The sequence below is a fragment of the Meleagris gallopavo genome, chromosome 1 (assembly GCF_000146605.3).
Source record: "Meleagris gallopavo isolate NT-WF06-2002-E0010 breed Aviagen turkey brand Nicholas breeding stock chromosome 1, Turkey_5.1, whole genome shotgun sequence".
Lineage (NCBI taxonomy): Eukaryota > Metazoa > Chordata > Aves > Galliformes > Phasianidae > Meleagris > Meleagris gallopavo.
The window spans coordinates 168,699,277-168,715,184 of NC_015011.2; the positions used below are offsets into that span (position 1 = coordinate 168,699,277).

General features: G+C 44.5%; 1 protein-coding gene across 1 annotated transcript in view; it reads left to right on the forward strand.

Moving 5' to 3' along the window:
- Positions 1-2,143: 2,143 nt before the first annotated feature.
- LOC100541803 (vascular endothelial growth factor receptor 1) overlaps positions 2,144-15,908 on the forward strand; it is a 33,278-nt gene continuing 19,513 nt past the window's right edge. The window contains exons 1-5 of the mRNA XM_010728980.2: positions 2,144-2,147; positions 2,552-2,698; positions 4,494-4,625; positions 9,900-10,006; positions 12,985-13,123. Coding sequence (XP_010727282.1) covers positions 2,144-2,147; positions 2,552-2,698; positions 4,494-4,625; positions 9,900-10,006; positions 12,985-13,123 — 529 coding nt within the window. The remainder of the gene's footprint in view (positions 2,148-2,551; positions 2,699-4,493; positions 4,626-9,899; positions 10,007-12,984; positions 13,124-15,908) is intronic.

The window sequence follows — 15,908 nt, forward strand, 5'->3', positions numbered from 1 at the left end:
TTTTCTTTTTTTTTTTTTTAAGTGTTAAAATTAAAGCTTGTATTTATATTTTTGTACTGGTTAATAAAAATAAGTGAACAAACAACGTAACTATAACAAAGGGCAAAGATGTACAGAATGGAAAATATATCCCCAAATGAACAAATCGTAATGTATTCCTCCGTTCTGCTCCGGGTCTGCCGTGTACTGTGACACCAGTGTCCCCTTCTCCCCTCTGTGACCTCCTGTCACCTCCCTGGACCAAACTCTGCCTACAATGAAGTTCCTTGGGGCAACTGAGAGCAGAGTCTGGCCCTCGGCTTCGGGGCGAACAGAGCAGGGCAGCACAGCTCCCATTTGGAACTCTCTCTGCTTGTCTGTGCTGCAAAAATGAGCAGGAGAAAGCAGGTGGTTGGCAAACCTAATCCTCAGGTTGACCACATCCTTGAAAAATCAGCCGATTGCAGAAGAGAAATTATTGCAAATATGTGAATGGTGACTGGATCTAAGTTTTAAGCAAGACAGTTTTTCTTGATATGGAAACCCAACCTTAGTGTATGGCTATAAAAAAATTAAAATAATCACAAATAACTCATAGAATGTGTGATTTGCCTTTGTTGTGTCATATTATCTGCCTTCATTTCGGATGTCTGGGCTGGGGTGTCCATCATTTATTGTTGATAAATGCAAAATGTGGAGCTCTTCTCAGTTTGTGGATGTGGATGCGTTTCAAAAGATGCCTTCTCGTAGACAGATTGTTGTGAAAAAATGAGAAATGTGTAAAAATCACAGAGGGTGACAATGAGAAGAGGACTGCCCTCTTGGCTATAAGGCACATATTGTTGACCATATCATTTAAGTAGGTGTTCAGTGAAGAATGTGCTGTACAGATGCTCTCATAGGCACTGCTGATCAGGAAGTGAGAAGATTGTCTGCTATGCTGTCAACAAATAACAGCAATGACCTTGGAAATTACAGACTTGCAGCTCAGAGAAGCCCAAACTGGCCATTGCAGGTTCACTATGCTGGGATTAATTTCAAGAGATAAAAGCATAGCAAAGATAGCCTACAATAAAAGCATGAAAAAGCTTTTAGTGCTACAGGGCTCATGCTGTGTAAGCCACACTGTATACGTTGGTGTATATAGGTGCTTTACTTTTCTGGAAGCTTTTATTCACGTCTGGTAACAGAGCGATTGTGAAGATGAAATCATCTGATAGACAGTCAGTTTTTCATAAAGTACAAGATATAATCTTCCAAACATAGAATGACAGAAGTTTAGACAGAATTATACTTGGTGTATTGATATCTACTGCAGTTCGAATGAAAATATCAGCAGAGTGCTTTTTTATTTTATTTTGATCTATTTCATATTTTACAACATCTTACCACATCAGTAATTACTAATCCAGGCAGCTCTTTGAAAGGAAAGACTGTAAATAATTCAGTTCTTGCAAATCTGGGGAAATTCAAGGGAATCTGCTGTGCCTCTGCATCGAGAGATTGCTCGGGATCTCCCCATATTCTCCATCACTGCTTTTAAGGAACTCAAATATCAGAAGGAATCACGTGAGAGCTGTTGATGTCACAGAAAACTGTTCCTCTATAAAGCATACAAGTGCTGTAGATGCTTTTGTCAGAACACCCTCCAGCTCTGTATGAAACAGGGGAAGGAGTGCTAAAATGCTGAAATGAGGATGGGAAGGATTTGTCGTTTTGCTTCTCTTGGAGATGACTTTACTTTCTGTGACCTCTATGAAGTGTTTTGGAAATGCCCTTCCATTCACTTGGGAGACCATTCAGCAGGAGCTGCACTTCATATACACATTGTCGCTAAATATCACAGATGTGTTTTATTGCATTGGTTCACCTGAATTTTGGTAGATAAAAGCAAAAAAAAAAGAGCAGCGTTGCTATGCTGCATGGTACTTTGATTTGGCTCCTGGGATCTGCATTTCCAGCATCTGTGGGCTCCCAGAGGACATGGACGCATTTATCTGTGCTGTGCTCAGCTGGAAAGCAAAAGTGGAAAAATCTGTGAAGATGTTGGAATGCATAACACAATTGTTTTTCCTCATAATTTCTGGCTTAAAACTGTGCAGGTTTACTGAATATGATTCATAACTGTATTCTTTAAAGTAAGTAAAATATAAAAGTGATACTTATGGGTAACGAGGTGTACTGCTTAGTGCCATCAGTGATGATCTAGCACAAGGGTGTCCTGCTAATTGTTGACAGTCCTGGTCTCATGATTTGTTTCTCCTGTCTGCAAAATCATGAGCTTTCATACAAACATATTGGTTTTGATAAACCAGTGTGGTTGACAATGGAACTGGGAAAATCTGTTAATCAATGTCATTGGGTGTTCACTGGTCATGACAGCCTACTCCCAATGAGTAATGGGACCAGACCAAGTTCTCTTAAACAAACCAGGATGGTAAATAAAATCTGTGGACAGTTAACATGGTACAATTGTCATAGAGGTCCTTACATCACTCAAGTGCTGGTAGGGAGGATAATGAAGCCCCACAGTTACAGGAATGTAAAACAGAAGTGTTGTTTTGTCTCGTAGCGCAAGAGGCACCAGCTCTGCTGCAGCAGCTTGTGGATCAGACGGTGAACACCAGTAACTCTGCCATGCTGGAGTGCCAGGTTCATGGCATCCCCGAGCCCCAGATAACCTGGTTTAAAAACCACGAGGAAATACAGCAAGAATCAGGTGAGAGCTCTGACCTTGTACAGCCTTTTTGTTGCGTCCTGTAACTGTGTGCAGAGTCCCTGGCTTTGGTACCCAGACATAAGCAGCATTGCCCGAGCATTACAAGTCTGTTAGGTTCTACCTTCTCATTCCAAAACGTCAACCACTGAGAAGGTTCCTAAGGTGTCAATGGGAAAAATACAGATGTAGATATCTCAGTTTGCGTCTTTTAAGAGTCATCTCCAGAGAATCCTACTTCCCTCCACTTACTATAGAGGGAGCCTAAAGATCAGGTGTCTTGGCTGTGTCAGGTGTTAGAGTACAGCTAGACAGGAGAACACTAAGCTGAAGTGATGTCTGTGCAAGTACCGGGGGGAGTGTTGTCAGGCATGCAAAGACTGTTCTTGATTCACAGCCCTACCATCAGACTAATCCCATCTGATGGGTTCCCAAAAATGGAATGTGTCTGCCTCAGCCAGGGGAATCCAAGTTTCATGCAGCAGAAAAGAAGAGCTTCCTAGATGGCATTCTGCTACTGCAGGAAAGCTTTGGGAGATGTTTACTGTGTGTCCAAATGTGGCTTCAAACATCGGATCATGCTATGTAATGGCACCTCAGTTGTAGAAGTGTTCCTTGGAAGTTTCGGATGGAAATGAGTGAAAAGGCAAAACCTTTCTCATGGGAATCCATCCACATTCGAATCAGGATCACATAGTGAGATCATGTTACACCTTAGCAAAAAATGTTCAAGGAGATTTGGTTTGTGGCAACTTGAAACCTGTGGAGTCCAAAATAACTTTTTAGAAAGCTTGTGTTTGAGGTTCTGGCCTACACTACTGGAAATTACTATGTCATGAGCAAAGGCAGTGGGAAGAACTCTGAGTATTTGTCAAAGTGAGCTATAAGTATGTGCAGACTTCCAACACAGTCACTAAAATTAGTGACCACATGGTTGTAACGTGAATTTTTCACATTATCTTCTGGAGTGGATGTTATGTGTCTAACTTGACCGTAATGCAACACATAAGGTTAGGAACCAGGAAGACATCTCTACAGGGTCAGTCAGAGCACTTTAATTAGCCGCCTGGAATCGCTGGTGGGAATGCGTTTCAATGGGACTTTGGTCCTGATGGAGCCAAATGCACAAGTGTGTACTTGACTGCACATTTCCTGGCTATATCATGTCTGTAAGTTGGGCCTGATGCCAAATCTGCTGCCTGCCACTTCCTCATTCACTGGAATATTGTCAAGGCTGGACTCTGGGTTGAGAAAGCTGGAATAAGAGAGGTGTTGAAAACTTCAAGTAACTCCTACATTGTAGGGTGCACCTTTCCTTGGACAAGCTGATTTCCTTCTGAGAAGGGGTCCAGTGTCACATGAGTGAGTAGGATTTGGAGTGAATGTGCTGCCCATAAGACCAATGAGGACACATGGAGCTGGTCTGGGAAGCATGACAGTCCTGTTCCTGTGAGTGCAGCAAGAAGCAAGGAGACCATCCAGTTCCCAGAACTTAGTGACATGCTGAGGAACTTGCTTGGATGGGAGTCAGGCCACAGTGCCAATCAGCACGCGTGATACCAGCTGCTCCCAGTATCACTCCCTTGGGCTGAGCTTTTCACACACACAAGTGCTCCAAGATTTCCAAAAGATTCCCAATACTTCCAAGCGTATTTGGCTTCCTTGGGGATAACACCGTGCTGTGCAGTCTGTGGCTTGGATTTCCTTTGAGGAGAACTTGAAGCAGATATTATTACACAAGTGACTGTTTATGTTTATATTCTGGCTCCAGCTCATTGCAAAATATTTCGTTTCACAGGAATAATTTTAGGGCCTGGAAGCCGAATGCTGTTTATTGAAAGAGTAAAAGAGGAGGACGAAGGACTTTACCAGTGCATAGCCACCAATTTGAAGGGGTCTGTGGAGAGCACAGCATATGTCACAGTACAAGGTAAAGCACGGCATGGCATGGGAAGAGCTAGCCAGCCAGAGGGATGCTCTTATTGTGGCTGGGAGGGATGGAGAATGGCTTGAGCAGTGTGCGGCAAGCTCTGAAAGCACCAATCTGAAGGAAGTCCTCACAAGGGAAACATACCAGGTTGGAAAGGAAGCCCAACAGGAAATGCTAACTCAGAGTGTGTTTACACTGACCTAAAAAGAAGAATTGCTTCAACCCAACAAAGATCGGGTCAGGGTAGAAGACAAATGTAAATTTAGCATCATCAAAACAAACAAAAACTAAAATACGGAACACCCTCCTACCCCCTTATTTTCTCATTTTGGTTTAATTCCACAGAAATTAGAGGCCTGGGATATTTTCATTTGTTTATTTTCAATGCAATTGAACTAGAAGACTTCAGCCTAGCACTAGATGAGGCCGCATTTAAAGGTACTTACTGTGAGAAGTAGGTACGATCTCCTCATTTCTGTAGCTGTTACCTGAGTTACTTTGCTCTTCATTTAAACACCCAGTGTTATTTTGCCTTCCGCCAAGCCTGGCCCAGGCCTGTGGTAGTGACTTCCAACAAGCAACTGTGGATTGTATTCAAGTAAGGTTAATTCAATGACTATTCAGTTTTATTGAATATCCTTTTGGCTCATCTATTATGAGGTAGTGGAAATAAGCTCGCGTTCTCCATTTATGTCACTGTCATGTGCGAAATTGGCATAACATGACTTATTGATTGCATGTGTTAAGTGAATAGACCTAAATTCATTTAGTATCTCTTTAGAGAAGACACTTTGGCTACCATCCAGTCTCTTAGGCAGGGATTATGTCTTTGCGGCTGTTCTCATAAAATTGCTAAATGTATCCGAATACCACTGAGTATTTCAATAGTACCCTACAGCAGGAGGCAATTACAGCTAGTAAATCAGTATGGATTTTCTGCTGTGAATGTTTTAGCAGTCTCAGCTAATGGGCATCATTGATAATACAATAAAGTTACTTTAAAAGGTCAGGATAGGAATATATACATGTGGGCTGACCTAACAGATGTAATCAAGGACATAAAACCACCCATCTCCTTCTGAATGATGCCAAGGATTTCATAGCCATTATAAGCACTAACTTAATTACTTGTCCCTCAGCGGTTGCTGTCTGATGCTTCCTGCTAGTTGATAGTTTTGGACAATGTAGTACATTGTGGTATTGATTACTGTACCACTGTATCTCAGCTATTTATTACAACCACACTCATTCCATCAGAAGGCTTCTAGGAAGTCATATCTCCTTCTACATGAACCAGAGTAGAAGGAAGACCGCAGCCAGGAGGATCTCTTCTCTAGTTACTTGCCCTGTAGGGATCACTGGCAATGTGCTTGCTTGACTCCAATGGGAGCTCTTAGATAAGCAAGAAATGAAATTTAGCGTATTAAAATACATAGCTTCGAGACTGAATGAGACAGACATGGGGAGTTTTTCTTATCTACTATAATGAGGAAAATGTGTTCCCACACTCTCTCTTCTGATTGCATGACAGGATGTCACTGGAGGTGTTTTCACTCATTCCAAATGCATCAGTTTTATCCAAAGTGGAGTCCCTGACATTCTCATGGGGAAGGGCTGCCTCCCAGCCCACTCCTGAGCCTGCAGCAATGGGATTGAGGCTTTAATGGGAGTCCCTCTCCAGGCTTTGCCCCTTCCTTTCCCAGGGTGCACACCGTGCCACCACCACCAGTGTCAGCACTTCCCCCTGTCCCACCAGCTCTCGGGTTGCGGTGCTGCAGATCAAAGCAGCAGAGCAACGCCTCGTGTTGGTGTCTGTGTTTAGCAGTTCGGAGAGAAGTTTGCAAATGTGTCAGGAAGGAAACAGTCTGCTCTTTTTATTTCCTCTGAAAAAACATTCTTATGCTCAAAGATAAAACAATGCTTTATTTTTGTACCAGAGATGGATGAATGGATGGTGGAATCCAAGGGCTGTCTTTAAATAATCTCAGCCGTTGTTTGGTTTGGAAGCTGTGCTCGTAGGGCTGTCTGAGAGGAGTGGGGCCATGTTTGTGGATATGTCAGAGCAAGCTGTCCATTTGCTCTTGGCTGAGGAACTGAAGAGAGAGTGAATCTGAAAAGACAGAACAAGGACAGCAAATGGCTGTCAGAGCTGCTAGCAGATGGAAAGGGGCATGTCTCTCCAACCTGGTAACACAGTCTGCTGGACATAACGGGGACACAAGCTGTCTGAGACAGCTCTGCTGCACTGGTCTGTGTTGCCGTTAAGGCCATATCCTTTCTTCTCCTGAGGACTTCAGCACACCATCCCTGAAGGAAGCTGGTGACAAAGCTGGTGGCAGAAGGGCAACAAGAGAAGAAGCATCACACTCAAACCCAGAGCTGTAACAATCAAACCCGTATTAGAGGTGATGCTCCACAACTTCATGTCATCCCTGCTGATGAGAAAGGAAAGCATCATATTTGTGAAGAATTCACGGAATAGTTCTGACACTATGGAAAGAGTGTTTGCTTTTTTTGTAGCTATCTGCTTCTGTAGCTATCCACCTTTCTAAATTTGTACCTTAAAAAGTTGTACTTTTTGGGCCACACTAAGTCTGAAGTCATCAGAAATCTTTCTATGAAGCGTATCTGAGACTCACAGAATCACAGAATCACAGAATTGTAGGGGTTGGAAGGGACCTCTAGAGATCATCGAGACCAACCCCCCTCGCCAAACGACAGGTTCCCGTTACCCAACCACGGTCGGCACAGGTAGGGCGGTCCCACGGCGGAGACTTGAATATCTCCAGAGAAGGAGACTCCACCAACCCCCCTACCGGGCGACGCCTCGTTCCTACGTGGCTCCGTTCCACCCTCCACCACAAAGAAGTTCTTACGCACATTCGTGCAAACTTACCTTTGCTGCAGCTTATGTCTGTTTCCCCTTCCGTCCTCGTCTCCACGTACCACTGAAAAGAGACTGGCCTCACCACTATGGCCGCCACACCTCAGATATTTATAAACCTGGATCAGGTCCCCTCTCAGTCGTCTTTTCTCAAGGCTAAACAGACCCAGTTCACTCAGCCTTTCTTCATAGGGGAGATGCTCCAGGCCCTTCACCATCTTTGTGGCCCTCCGCTGGACTCTTTCCAAGAGATCCCTGTCTTTTTTGTAGTGGGGAGCCCAGAACTGGACACAGTACTCCAGATAAGGCCTTACCAGGGCAGAGTAGAGGGGGAGGATCACCTCCCTCGACCTGCTGGACGCGCTCTTCTTAATGCACCCCTGAATGCCATTGGCCTTTTTGGCCACGAGGGCACACTGCTGGCTCATGGCCAAGCTGTCGTCCACCAGGACGCCCAGGTCCCTCTCTGCAGAGCTCCTCTCCAGCAGCTCATCCCCCAGCCTGTATTGATGCATGCAATTATTCCTCCCTAGGTATAAGACCCTACACTTGCTTTTGTTGAACCTCATCCAGTTTCTTACTGCCCAGGTCTCCAGCCTGTCCAGGTCTCGCTGAATGGCAGCACAGCCTTCAGGCGTGTCAGCCAATCCTCCCAACTTTGTATCATCAGCAAACTTGCTGAGGGTGGCCACTATCCCCTCATCAAGGTCATTGATGAAGATGTTGAACAAGCCCGGACCCAGCACAGACCCCTGGGGGACACCACTGGTTACAGGTCTCCAGCCAGACTCTGCACCACCAACGACGACCCTCTGAGCTCTGCCAGTCAGCCAATTCTCAACCCACCTCACTGTCCACTCGTCTATCCCACACTTCCTCAGCTTTGTTATAAGGATGTGGGAGACAGTATCAAATGCCTTTCTAAAATCAAGGTAGACTACATCTACTGCTCTTCCCCCATCCACCCAGCATGTGACAGCATCATAGAAGGCCACCAGGTTGGTCGAGCACGACCTCCCCTTGGTGAACCCATGCTGACCTACTCCTGATAACCTCCTTTTCTCCCCGTTGTCTGGAGATGGTATCCAGCACAAGCTGTTCCATCACCTTTCCAGGGACAGAGGTGAGGCTGACAGGCCTATAATTACCCGGATCTTCCTTCTTGCCCTTTTTGAAGACCGGAGTGACACTGGCTATCCTCCAGTCTTCAGGGACCTCCCCTGTTATCCAAGACCTCTCAAAAATGATGGAGAGCGGTTCGGCAATGACCTCCGCCAGCTCCCTCAGCACACGTGGATGCACCCCATCAGGTCCCATGGACTTGTGGACCTTAGTACTGCCCAGGTGCTCACGCACGTCCTCTTTCCTGACTAAAGGGAAGTCTCCCATTCCCCAGACCCTCTCACTAACCTCCAGGGTGTGGGAAACCTGAGGGAGAGCCTTTTCACTGAAGACGGAAGTAAAGAAGGCATTCAGTATCTCTGCCTTCTCAGCATCCCCCATTACCAGAACCCCCCCCTCACTTAGTAAGGGGCCCACATTCTCTCTAGTTTTCCTTTTGCTGTTAACATACTTGAAGAAGCCTTTTTTATTATCCTTTATCACTTTATCACTTTAGCCAGACTCCCTTGGTCACATGGTTCAGCCTAGGTTATATGGTGACCATATAGGAAAAGGAGACCACTGAGGGATACTTCTGTGCCTGCAACCTCAGAGAATCACCAGAACGGGCTGGAAGGGAGCCAGTCTCCATCTCAAACCACAGTCACCACCAACACCGCCTCTAGTCAGAGATGCCTTTGGCCAAATGGTAAAAACCTCCAAGGATGGGAATCCTTTGGTGTCCCCAAGCACCCTGCCTAGTGCTGCACAGCTTTGATCCTAGGACCATGTGAATTAAGCAGGGTAGTTCCCATCAGTGTAGGAATGGGGCACTTTTGGTGCAGCAGTGATACTGGTGCAGCTGCATTTGCAGGTACAGCTGGCAGAAGTTCATTTTGCATTTGCTACCAGTCAGAACGAAAATACAGTGGGTGAAGCATGGCAACAGATTGCTCTGAAACAGTTTTGTGAGTCCCTGAGTAGCTGTCTGAAGTGAATTTTATTTATTTATATATATATATATTTAGATCTGTCAGTCAACTCTAATACTCTTCACATTCCTAATGTTCATATTCCACTGCTGTTCTCTTTCCTGCTGTTGTCATTTTTATTTCCCTTCCCCATGTTCGATTTGTTCTGAGAATTAGAGAGCCAGTCCAAAAAGAGATGAATGCCCTATTGAACATGAGCAGGCCCTTCCTGGTATTTTATTTTAATGGTAGAGAAACACATACTGTCCCTGGCTTTGCAGGTCTTTTTCTAAAATGCTTTCTGCTTGATTTTCCCAGGCACAGTGGAGAGATCGAACCTGGAGCTGATAACCCTGACCTGTACCTGTGTGGCTGCAACACTTTTCTGGCTCCTGCTGACCCTCTTTATACGCAAGCTGAAGAGGGTAAGAGTGGTGATGGATGCTCCCAGCTCTGCCTGTCTCCACTTCCTGTTAGGCTACCAGCATTGCTAGGAACACAAAAAATGCGATTTGCTCACTGCTCTCCATCATTCCCTGTGCAGTCAGTAGGGGAACCATGACTCACAGGGCTGAGTGTGAGATGCAAAGCCAGGGCTTGGCACCGTCGGGGAGCCTGACTCCTGCCAAAGGCATCCCCATTGCCTTTAGGCCGAGGGAGTTTGGCATCTCAGTGTCTTTGAAGACTGGAGCTTGTAAGGATGACAGATCTTCACAGAGCCTGGTGGGGTCTGGTCAGTGCATAGTGTCTGGTACAATTACATCACTTGCAAAGTGATGTTTCACTGAAGTTGTTTTGGCAGCTTGGTCTCTGGCACAGATGCTCCTGTATCAGCGTGGTGATGCTGTCTGCCCTCCTCCATGTCCAAGCGGTGACTTAGTGCTCCTTTCTGCTGACAGCCCCCATTCCCATTGCCTGATGCAATTGTACACATCGTGATAGCTTAATGCAGAAAATCCAATCCTTTGTGGTGCAGAAAACTCTTGGAGCAACTTGTGGGTGCAGATGTGTGCAGAGGTAGTGGGCCAATGTGGGATAGAAGATCAGGACGAGCCCCTCTCCCACACTCCCACACACCGATCTCCATATGCCCTCTATTGCCCAGCTGGGTGGGCAGTGGGCATCCCCAGCCCTGTCACTGAGCGTGCTCCAGTGTGAGCTCCCTGTGGAAGGTAAAACCATGTTATCTCAACTAGCCCATGATTTAGGTTTCCCACCAAGCACTCTTATTGACAGTTGAGAACACGGGACCCAGTCTGTATGGCAGCAGCCATGCTCCTGCCTTCCTGCTGCTGCAAGCTTTTGTAAGAAGAAATGCATAGGAAATTTTATGTGGGGTGAGAAAAACAGAGACTAAAGTTGTAGAGAAACTTTGGAGATGTAGAGAAACTGAAAAAGTGGGACTGGTTCTGTCTGCTCACCAGAAATCAGAAAATAATTAGTAATAGGACTGCAAGGCTATGGGGTCAGCCCTTGGAAAAATATAAGTTTTCAAGTTAGTGAGGAGATGTGGAATTTTTTGTTCTTGTTTGTTTTGCTTTTTTTTCCGCTTGTTAGATTGTTAACAAGAATAATTGTTCTTGTTACAGAGCAAGGGATTTAAACTAGATGAGAAGTGAAATCTTCTTTTCAGACAAGTCTTTCCAACAAATGTTAGTCAATGTTTATGGTTTTCTTTGTGTTCCTATTACAAATTCTTTCAATGATTTATGTCTGGAATTAGCTTAAAATTAAGTTTCATATACAAATGATGTGTTCACAGAGGAAAAAAATCTTTTTTGCTCCTTGAGAAACAGAATTTTCTGAAAGCCTGACTGTTATAAATGATATACTTAACACTTCTTCACCATTACAAATGTAGTTGCAAAGCTCCAGTTGTGCCAAAGATTTGGTATTCTTTGTGTCTGAACAAAGAAACCTGGAAGTTTGTTGGAACAAGATCTTTAAGATCCCTTCCAACCTATGCAGTTCTCTGATTCTAGGAAGCTCTCTGCACCTTCCCACTCTCCTTTTGCTCTTTGGGCATGGGTCCACCCAAAAGTTCTTCTAAAGAGACCCGTAGGAGCAGTCAGACACACATCCCTACTAACAGATGCTGTTTTGTGGAACACTTCATGTACTTCTTTTTCCATCTATATCCCACTTATCCAGGTCCCACCCAGGCACAATGGAGGGTTGGGAGCCAGGCTCTGTGCCACGTGACTTCTGTCCGAACACCACTGTAATCCTCCTTGGACTAGCTGTGAGATGATGAAAGGCAACTGCAATAGGAGCTGTTAGCTACTGTCATTTTAATCTAGTTACATTTGCAACCAAAGCAGACAAAGCCAGCAATATCCAAGAAATGCCTGGAAATGCAAGTATTAGGAATGTATTTCCAAGCTGTAGAGGAGGAAAGTTGAAAGCCACAGAGGGCAGTGAGAAGAGCAATAAAGAAAGTGTATATATGTGTGTGTGTGTGTGTTTGCGCATGTATCTCCGTGCCATTTCCATGTGCTTAGGGAAAGCAATGTCAGTGGCCTCAGTCAACAGATTTTCCATAAATTCCATCCTATAGACAGAAAATTAAAGCAAATAGACTTTTTCTCTAGAAATATCAGCGCTTTGTGTGTCGAGAAAAGTCCAGTGGGTTAGAGTGCCAATCTCAGTGCTCTTTAAAGGAAAATATATTTCAAAGTGGAAATCAATGGACTGCAGAAAACCTTGAGATTAGGTTCAACTTTCCTTAACATTTCTCTTGTGAAGCGGGTGATCTGTTTGTTCAGTAGAAACTGAGCTCCTGGAAAATTCATTTCCAATAATGTGTTTGAATGCAGGTAATGATGAGTACCTCCAAATCCCATTATTTCAGTGAACTTGTTAGAAATGACACCAAAGAAACGAAAAAAATCTAAAAATTTGTGAACAGATTTGGAAATGTGTAACATCAGTTTCCTGGCGACCATTCTTGCACAACTTGTAACCACATATGACCTATCTTTGCCGGGCATATGGAAACAATAAACACAGGCAGATGAACTCCATCTGTTGCATATGGCCACTTTACACAATCATGAAGGAAAGTGATTTTTAACAGCAACTTTTAGTCATGTGAAGAAAATAATTCTGATTATGCAGAGGGTCTGTGTCGTAACAGCATATGTTAATACAGACCCACACTGATTGAGGAAACTGATGTATCACATGATGTATCCATAGAGGAAAGAGAGAGGAAGGAGTTTCTTTTACATAAAAAAAAAAGGCTTGCAATTTTGAAATAAACCAAAGGTAGCATAACTGAACCCTCTGTTGTGTTCAGTGCCACTCCACAGACAGAATTAACCGGGAACCCCTTATCCAAAGAGAGAGCTGCCAACGGGTGCTGTTTTCCTGCTTCTCATATTGGAATATTCTTGTTTTGTAGCCTTATTTTTCTGAAACGAAGATGAATCATTACCTGTCGATCATCATGGATCCAGACGAAGTGCCCTTAGATGAGCAATGTGAACGTCTGCCTTATGACGCCAGCAAGTGGGAGATTGCACGGGAACGACTGAAGTTAGGTAATGTTGGCATTCTGCACATTGGTGTGTGGCTGCTGGGTGAGCTGTGCATGTGACCATGGGTGCTGGATGTGGTTTGGACATGCAGCACCATGTCCTGCAGGTTCCGTGCAGAGCACCCCATCCCCTGTGGCTGAATCACAGCGGACTGTGTCTATTTGACTTTTCCTTGTTTCTGTATTTTGAGGTTTACTGTAAATTTCTTCCCTGCTTACACACTGAACTGGAAAATGCCTATGCAGAAATGAGTCCTTCTAGCCTTCCCCTCCCAGTTTCTTCCTTTTCTCCTCTCTCCAGCCCACCGTCTCTGTTTTCCCTCTGTGCCACAGATTTATAGACATTCTTGTCAGTACACCATAAAGTGCAGGAATGTGACATACCAATCCACACACAAATAAATACCCTCACAAACCCTGAACCTGCAACTCACTCGCCCCAGTGAGAGGCACAGACTCAGGAGCGTTATGTCCTTGCTAAGCCCAGCCTAGAGCTGGCTGTGAGGTAGGAAGGTTGGGACCAGATTGCAGAGCTGAGAAGCCCCTCCAAAAACCACAAGGACTTTAGCAAGAGGGTCAATACTTTTTAAAAAAAAATCAGCTGTAAACTCAGCCTGTTGCTATAGTACTGTTTGTTCCTTCAGGCATGCATCAGATGGGTCCTACAGCTGGGGCTAGAAAACCTCAGCATTCAGCTAAAAACCATAACAGACTCTTCTTGCCTCCTGGGGATCAGCGACCATGGATAATTAAAACATAAGTAAAATTAGCATTGCACTTAATTCGCCTGATAGAAGGCACAAGGTGACCAGATGTGGATAAGTCATTTATTATTGTTGTACACAATTCTGGGAATGCTGAAACATAACCTTGCGTTGGAGTGCCTTCAGTCTTCCAATAGTTTTCTTGTAACGACGGACCAAGATCTTGATGTGCAGATGGAATGATCTCTGCTTTACACGATGCTTTATTTGTGTGTAAATCCCATGGAAAGAATCAAGCAGAAATGGAATGTAAACACCAAGAAAAACCTACATCTTGCAGGGCTGGTGTTTGGAATCTGGAGGTGAGGAATGATGTCCAGAGAACGAGCTAGAAGTGGAAGAACTGGTGTAAACAAATAAAGAATGCTGACAATGAATGAGAACCAGATTTGGTGAAGCCAGGTATGCACAGCATATGACATTATATAAGTGCAAGCCCTGCTTACATGGCAGCTGGCTCAGCCTTTGAATATGCTTGGCAGTCTCCAAGGATCAGCATCTCATGAGCAAAATATGCCTCTGTGTTTTTTTATAAACATTTTTACTTAGAAATGCAACTCCTTCAGCATCAGATACATGTTTTTCTCTTTCCACCTACTTATCCTCAAAGATATGTGCTTGTTGCAGCAAGTCTCTGCTTTTAGCCCATGTCTCCTTTGCTTTGTGTTCCTCCAACACACACATCCCACAGGTGTGATGCAGTGCTTGTGTGACAGGACTCCCCCTTCATGCACAGCAACATATGTTAGAGAAAATACCATATGGGCACCACAGAAATCAATGTAATTAACATTCCACGTAGATTAGGCTGGCTGAGATCTAAATGTCATCTTTTCATTACCCAGAAGAATGCTGGTGTTATAAATCACTTTCAATGTGGTCAGTACAATGCTGCATCAGCATAAATGCTGATCTTGGGCTCGACGCTCCTGATCTACCAGAGGTCAGACTCTGCCCCACTCTGCATGAGGTCAGGCACATGGCTCCCTGAGCCCTGCTCCCACCATGTCCCCACACTCAGCTGCTGTGCCAGGCACACTGTCCCCATCCTCCTTTGTGTGCCAAGCCCTTGTACTCACACAATGGAGAATAGGGAGCCACCAACAGTGAAGCCCAGATGACTGAAACCACAACCAAGGACCTGAGCAATGAGCACATCTTTGAGCCTCTGCTCTCGTCCATGGAGCATGGAACTTGCAAGTGCCTTTTGCTGATTCCTCTGGTCCAGCTACTCACACACATTGATATCCAGACATCTATTGAAGAACCTTATCAAGGTTGTATGGAAATAGAAACCTTCTGATCCTAAATTCTTTGACTGAAAGGTTCACTTCAATGGATTCTCAGTTCCACCAAGAAACTGAAGTCAGCTGGAGAAAGTGTAAGGAGAGCACTGAACTTCCTTGGTTTGTATGCAAATGCTGCAACGCTTCATAGCACACACTGAACCTGGCCATGGTAGCTGCTGGAGGACTGGGACAAGTTGGCTGCTCAGGTGGCCATCTTCATATTCTTCTGTTTAATTGCTCTGTTTAACAATTTCATAATTACTGTGTGACAGCAGAAGGGGCTCTTGCAAGGACAATCTGTTAGTGTTACATTTATCCTTTATGCAGTGTTCATAATCAACTACAGCATTTGAGCTATGCAGTGGATAGTCAGAGAAGGCCTATTCTGTGCTAAGATTTAGCATGATATAAAACAATAGCAGAGTAACAAAGAGCAATACATTAAGTGTTATAACCATTCCCCATTAAATCATAAATGCTGTTTAGAGAAGGAACTGGTGTTTCCAGTGGTCATTCTCCTTCATAAAAGGTTGGCAGCTCTGCGGAGTGTTATAAGCCAACATGTGTGTTTTCCAAGTAGTGACTGCATGGGTTATCTTGATGTGGGAAGTGTTAACAGCAATGGAAACTGTTGAAGTTATGGATTAAATGAAGCTACAGTGGGTTTTACATCATCTCAATCTGCAAGCTCACCTGGTACAACCCATGAGCAGTCAGTACATTAAAGATGAACATC